This window comes from Branchiostoma belcheri, unplaced genomic scaffold (assembly GCF_001625305.1).
Source record: "Branchiostoma belcheri isolate BF01 breed outbred unplaced genomic scaffold, Haploidv18h27 scaffold68, whole genome shotgun sequence".
Taxonomy (NCBI): domain Eukaryota; kingdom Metazoa; phylum Chordata; class Leptocardii; order Amphioxiformes; family Branchiostomatidae; genus Branchiostoma; species Branchiostoma belcheri.
Genome location: NW_017804331.1, coordinates 1217380 through 1224373, shown reverse-complemented (window position 1 = coordinate 1224373; position 6994 = coordinate 1217380). Strand labels below are relative to the sequence as shown.

The window sequence follows — 6994 nt, the reverse complement described above, 5'->3', positions numbered from 1 at the left end:
TCATTTCATACTTTTGAAATAGATGTCACGGTAAAGGCATCCAGGGCAATTTTAGGGTGGCACAAAAGAAAATAAAAAAATATATTTTGGATGAGGAAATCTGTCTGATATCGACATTTTCTTCCACTTCTTGGCACATTTTCGTCATCATTTCATCATGACTTTTGAAATAGCCTAACCTAAAATCAAGCAATGTCAGGCGTATCTATATTTTCTTTGGTACCACCCATAAATAGATAGAACCAGCCTACGACACAAAATAAGCAACCGTTTTCCTAATCTCCAAGCAGATCATACGATGGCAAAGCAGTATCCATCGGCCACCGTGGGCCTTGTCACCTAGGAACTTCTTTGAGATTATACAAGGACGTCCTTGGATGATACGATACCACACAATTGCAAGATACCGTATTCCGTCGCATTTTCCCCTCGCAGAGATCAGCTTGGTTTTGGGGTATGACTGATTCAATTTTAATACTACGTTATCTAAAAGAATGACCAATAAATGGTTTTTGTGGGGTCGTGTGGCGCAACGGCAGCGTGTGCGACTCGGAATCAAGAGGTCCCGGGTTCGAGTCCTGACATGCCACCGATCTTGTACCCTTGGGAAAGGCACTTTACACGACTTTCCCCACTAGACTCAAGTGAAAATGAGTATTGTCTGTCCAGTATTCGTTTCTATGTGCGGGACACAACACCAGCAACAGCTGCGTCTGTTCCGCATGTATTGCACTGTTGCAATTTCAATAAAATAAAATAAAAATATATTTTTAAAAATTAAAAAAATGGACTTTGAAAATCCCGCCATTGCATATACTCTTCGTTGTCAGTGTGGGGCTAAGATTAGCAACCTGCTGGAGTTGTCCACCACTGTGGCCTGTAAGATTCTATGCTGCTCGTCACTCGATAACAAAATCCAGTATGAGTGACATCGCGATGTTTTTTTACACGAGGCACAACATCGAGAGAAGGCTGACTGAGCAACCAATGAACACAGGCTGAAAAAATGTTTTATTTCTACAAGTGCATTTATCAAAACACTGTCTACTGATTCCCGCTCCCCAATCGTCTATTTACAACACGTATCATCATTAAAAAGTATCAACAATAAGTTTCCAAAGGATTATACAATAAGGCACTAAAATTCGCCACTTTGGATGCAAACTTACATGTACTTTGCTTCCAACGGGATTGTGTTCCTTTGTCACAACTCCGGGAACTTTTCAATACAAGACACTGACTCTGATTTTTACCTCTCCTTCGTCAGAGGATGATTTTGAAAGATTTCCTACCCTCTACCAGGCACCGCGGATCGCTGGAAAAATAGTAGAAATTGGCCGAGATAAAGGGATAGTATACCAGGGGAGTTAGCTGGCCAGAGAAGATCCAATTTGCGACCCACGGGGCCGGCTAACTCCCCTGGTATACTATCCATTTCTTTCGGCCGTGAATTTCTACTATTTTTCCAGCGATCCGCGGTGCCTGGTAGAGGCTAAAGATTTTTCACAACTGTCTTCGCATCATTGTTTTCTCGTGCACTGGCTGAGGCTGCTGGATGGTCTTTAACTGATGCATTCTCTTATTGCACTTGTCGGGACAATCATGCTACAATCGACCACAAGCAACTTTGTTAGAATCCTTGATTTGACTCAACTTTGTTAGAATCCACATCTGGTCTAGTACTACAGATGCCGCCACTTCCAAAATACTGTCCGTTATGTACAAGATGCTGGGTGGCTTACACTTCTGGCAATGTAACCTTTGCAGATCTTGGTTGACGCATCACAAAGAGGAAATTTTAAGGCAGAGATGTTGCCAGTTTTCTGGATCGCAGTCACAAATCAAAGGCACCAGGAGTCGTTGCCACTAGTTGTACTGTTCGTTACCGCTCTGTCGCAAGTATGGCGTCGCGAAGGGTTTTTAGGAGATGTTGCCACTTTCAGTGGATCTGCTTTAAGGAAATGTGACGGCACTCCGGGAGTTCGGTGTCCAGTTCCAGTACTGTTCGGTACAGCTCTGTCGCATGTATGGCGTCGTCCGAAAAAGGTCAAAGTCACAAAATTCAATGATGTTGCCACTTTCAGTGGATCTGCCACAACATGTGAAGGCATTGAGAGTGGTTGCCAGTTTTCTGTCACATGTAACGTTACAGCGTCGTCCAAGCGACTTTAGTGTGGCACGAGATATGATGGCTTCACTGCTCCAGGTCCTGTAGTACGTGTTTCTGCGCATGCTCCTTCGGCTCCGATGACGTCACAGGTTGAGAGGACGGGCTGGGTGATGGGGAGGAGGATGCTGGGCTGGAGGAGACCGGAAGTGACGCGCCCGGTGACGTGGTGGTGACTTCCTGCTCCTCCCCGTGGTTCAGATAGTCGCTCTGCTCCTTCCTGGGTCGGCCTTTGGGCTTGGTGGGGGACTCCTGTCCGCCGCCCTGTAGCACCTGCAACACAGGGGTAGCGGGTTAGCCAAGGATTGTTTTTTTTTGCACGATATATATATCTATATCATTGGTTTATTTCAAAAACACACAAATCACAATACAGGTGCATCACTGGACAGCCACAAGGCTGAATTGTGTGATTAAAAGCGTTAGACAGTGAAATAAAATCCTGGTCATCGTTCCGTGTTTTAAAAACAGTCATTAAATCATATCATTAACATCATACATTTCAGACTATTCATGATTTAAAATGTGGTACGGTAATGTACTTCTGTTGTACCGCTCTGTGCGCGCTGGCAATTGGTCAAGTTTTGCTTGTTGATTGTGATGAAAGCTCCTTTTCTTTTTTACAGGATTGCGAGTATGGATTACGATTGTGATATGGATGTTTAATTCCGTCTTTGCTTGTATATATGTAAGTTACCCACTAGGGCAACTATGAAAAGCAGTGCTGAGTGGTGCCGGTGCTACCCTCGTTAAAGAACACAAGAGAAAAGTTTATTGCAAATTCCTGCCCGGAGGCTAATTGCAAATTACAAAACATAAATGAACAATGAAATAGTACAAACAATAAAATAACTAAAGTCTGCATGATGAAGGTAGCTGTCTAGAACTATAACTATGTCTAAAACTATGTCTGAAGGGTTTGACTTTTCTTCTGTAAACCAGAGAGACGTAATGTCCCACCTTTTCCAAAATTTGTGGGTTTTGGGAAGTTAAAAGAAGAATAGTTTTTTCTTGGTCTGTAAGTTTAGAGAAATTGGGATGAATAAACAGGATTGAGGTGGTTAAAAACTCGTGTTTTCCTAGAGCTATCTGCAGGTGGATCCGGAACTCGTTGCCATCAAGTACAGTAGCCTAGGGGCAACACCACTAGACTAACTTTTTTTTAATGACGATTTACCACATTTGTGGAAGGATTGACATAACAGGTGACAATCACCTCTACAAAGATGTCAACCCCAAGACCAGACTTGAACCACTCACACCGGGAAGGTCCCCTACTCTTTTTGATAAGTGCGGTGGGTTCTTTAACGTGCGTGGGGTGTGGCTCTCCCAAACATGGGACCTCCATTTAACGTCCTATCCGAGGGACGTCCCTAAACGAAGCTAGGTACTCAATTACACCTGAGTGAAGTGAGGAAAGTCGTGTAAAGTGCCTTTCCCAAGGGCACAAGATCGGTGACACGGGCAGGGTTCGAACCCGCGACCTCTCGGGTGTGAGCCGAACGCGCTACCGACTGCGCCACACGACCCCACCAGTTAGCTTTAAGTTACATGTGCAGAGGTGAGGTGTAATATAACCAGCTGCCGCCGCGCCGCGTGCCTGCGAAGCTGGTGTGTTACACCAAATTAAGGTCGGTTATACAGGCTCTACAGATACCGAAAACAAACATCCCAATGCTTATAAATTTCTCGCCGAATGATTTTATCCATATTCGGCAATGTTTGCAGCCTGTATGATTGCTTAGGTTAGCAAACAAGAATCTCTGCCCTAATTTTAAGACATGTGTAAAATTAAGGCTAAGGCCTTTTGTGTGGGCGGGGGCATACGTCACGGTTCCTTAGATTATCTAAAAGACAGACGGAATGTATCTAAATGAATTTTTAAAAATTTACGCCTTTCAGTGGCAGATATGAGATGTTGTCACATCGGCGCACCAAATCCGTAAGGTGTTTTTGGCACCTTGACAGACAGATTAGCCTAAGAGGCTCGGTGGGCGTCACTCCACCGTATAGGTGGGGAAGTCGTGTAAAGTGCCTTTCCCAAGGGCACAACGTCGGGCCACGGTGAGTATCGAACCCGGGACCTCTCGGTTCCGAGTCCAACGCTCTAACCGTTGCGCCACCGACGCCACATATGAATAGGCAAGAAAAAGGCATCCTCTACTGGTCTGCATTTGGCTCTCACCGATTCTATGAAAATATACGCCCCTTTCTTGTACGCCCCATTCCGGTGTTGAGCCAAATCCTTGAGCTGCCACATACGCGAGAGGTCAGGTGTTTAGGGCTAGGGTTATGGTTGGTATTAGAGTTAGGGTTAGAGTTGGTATTAGACGTAGGGTCAGGGTTGGTATTAAGGTTAAGGTTAGAGTTGGGGGCTAGGGTTAGACTGACGATTGGGGTTAGGTTAGGTTTAGTCTCCCACATCACGACTAAACCCCTCCCACCCCTTGTCTCAGGTCTATTGGACACCCCCAAGTAGTGTCGGGGTCATGTATTTGGCAGGATCATGTATATGGCTTGACACGGCCAATGATAGGTCAAACGATGACGTACTTTTCAAACACGACAAAAATGCGGGACGCCTTTCTTCCCGCACCTGCGGTCCTCTCGTGGAAGCTCCGGGGAGGGGGCTAGAAAAGCAGGTTCAAATAAAAATAGCTCGAATTCCTGTTTATTTTCCCATTGTCTCCGACCGAGGTATGTCCGCTTGATGCCGGAATGGGGAAGAAAGGGAGCCGCAAAGTCAAGGCGCAATATCCGCGGCGTAACGCGACCTCGCTGGTTCTGGCACGCCGGAGCTTTGACGAGGGAAACCCAAGTCAGTTGTACTACCCACAGCCCCTTTCTCCGCGCTCTCAGCGGCCAGGTGGCCTTTTTGTTATACCTGTGAGGCTGTCAGTAATGACTCGGTATCATAACGTTTCCTCATAACGTGCGGAACGAGTATTACTTTCAGTCGATTTTCTCTTTTGTAGACCAATCCTAGCCTCCACCAGGCCTTTCTACGGGAAAACGGATCGGCAATAAAATTGGCCAAGGGAGTCCGGCCGCGGGGAGGTAGTTTCTTTCCCTTCCTGCGCGGCCAGTCAAACCTACAAGGCGGCCAAACTCCCCTAGACCAACCCTTGGCCAACCCTATGCATATAAATACTCGAATAATAACGTAGCTACCCGATTCACATTATGGCAAAGTTCTGACGTACGAAAATAGCCTCCTGTGCAGGCCCCGCGGCGGTGGGGAAGAGTTTTAACGCATTACTTGCACACTGAGATATTTTGTGTCCAGTGTGCTTTGGGTCTGGCATCCAGGCTATAATATAGCCGGCCATCCTACATAGCCGCCGAGAGAATTCGAAGGTTCCATTCCGCCCCGTGGGCTTACGTAAGATCACACCGCGTTCCTCCCAGCCTCGTATAAAACGGACGATGGTCAGTTTACATTAGTTGATTAGCTGGATGACAACCAATATATAGCAGAGGACATAATTGCTGAAGTGGTAACGTCCCAGTCTCTACCAGACTAACTCCGCTGGCTATATATATATACAGGAGAATAATTACCAGGGGCCGCCTTGTAGGTTTGACTGGCCTCCGAGGGAGGGAAAGAAACTACCTCCCCGCGGCCGGACTCCCTTGGCCAATTTTACTCTCTTTTTTGCCGAATTCTACGATCCGTATTCCCGTAGAAAGGCCTGGTGGAGGCAAGTAACGTTCCATGCACTAGCCTAACATAGATCATGGTCATCTTGATAGTTGTGTTGTTTGGCAAACACGACGTTCAAATTAAAACTGTCGTAACGTTACACGAAAAAATTAAAACGGGGTGATCGATCTGCACCTTTGATCGATTTCTGTTTTTACAGGTGAGTCATTGTGTAGGAATGCTTTCTTTTGTTCTCGGGCACTTCTGTGTTTCTGCTTTTGTTCTTCCGATAGGAACAATCCTTAAGTTCTGTTCTCAACAGAGATGTGTTTAAACAGTCATAACGTAGCCTCCGCCGGGCCTTTCTACGGGAATATGGAGCGTAGAATTCGGCAAAAAAAAAAGAGAATAAAATGGGCCAGGGGAGTCCGGCTGCGGGGAGGTTGTTTCTTTCCCTCCAAACTGCGCGGCCAGTCAAACCTACAAGGCGGCCAAACTCCCTGGCAAATATTCTCCTATATATAGCCAGCGTAGTTAGTCTGGTAGAGACTAGTCATAACGATTGTGTAACGTATGAACGTCAGAGTACGATCTGCCAGTACCTGATTCACACTGACACCCCCCCTCCTCTCTTCATACCTCACCGATGACAATGGTGAGAAATGTAAACAGCTCTCACATTACTAAGTACACGACTTTTCTATTTTATATTGTGCCAACATGAAATTGCATTAACCTATCTGACACCAGATGGATTTCACGTCACCGACTGAACGTACCCCCGAAAACAAGCGATCGGGAAGGACGGACTTTCTGTAACAGTGGGGGGTTTATAGGCGCTACCAACTGACCCGGCCGATGGGTCTAGACCTTTTAGCGGAGTGGTTAGAGCGTGGTTAGAGCGCCCGGGACCAGTGGGGTTTTTACTGGCTCCTCCTGTTTCTTACATTTCTACCATCGGGCTTTCTACCAGGCCCTAGAAGAGGCCGGAAAGTGTAAAAGTGGCCAAGTAGACAGATAACATGCCGGGGGAGTTGGTCCGGTAAGGAGTACTACTGCACTCTCCAAGCAGAGGTTTTGGTTTTGGGGGTATTTTTAGCGTGTTTTTAGGCTTTTTATCGGGGTTTCTCTTTTGCACTGAATTTTTTTCCCACCAAAGTTTGGTTGGGTTTGGTGGGAAAAAA

General features: G+C 46.2%; 1 protein-coding gene across 1 annotated transcript in view; it reads right to left on the bottom strand.

Annotated features, from left to right (window-relative positions):
- Positions 1-1932: 1932 nt before the first annotated feature.
- Positions 1933-6994, bottom strand: part of LOC109484010 (homeobox protein BarH-like 1) — a 14440-nt gene continuing 9378 nt past the window's right edge. The window contains exon 4 of the mRNA XM_019787166.1: positions 1933-2440. Within this exon, the coding sequence (XP_019642725.1) occupies positions 2195-2440 (246 nt within the window). The 3' untranslated portion in view covers positions 1933-2194. The remainder of the gene's footprint in view (positions 2441-6994) is intronic.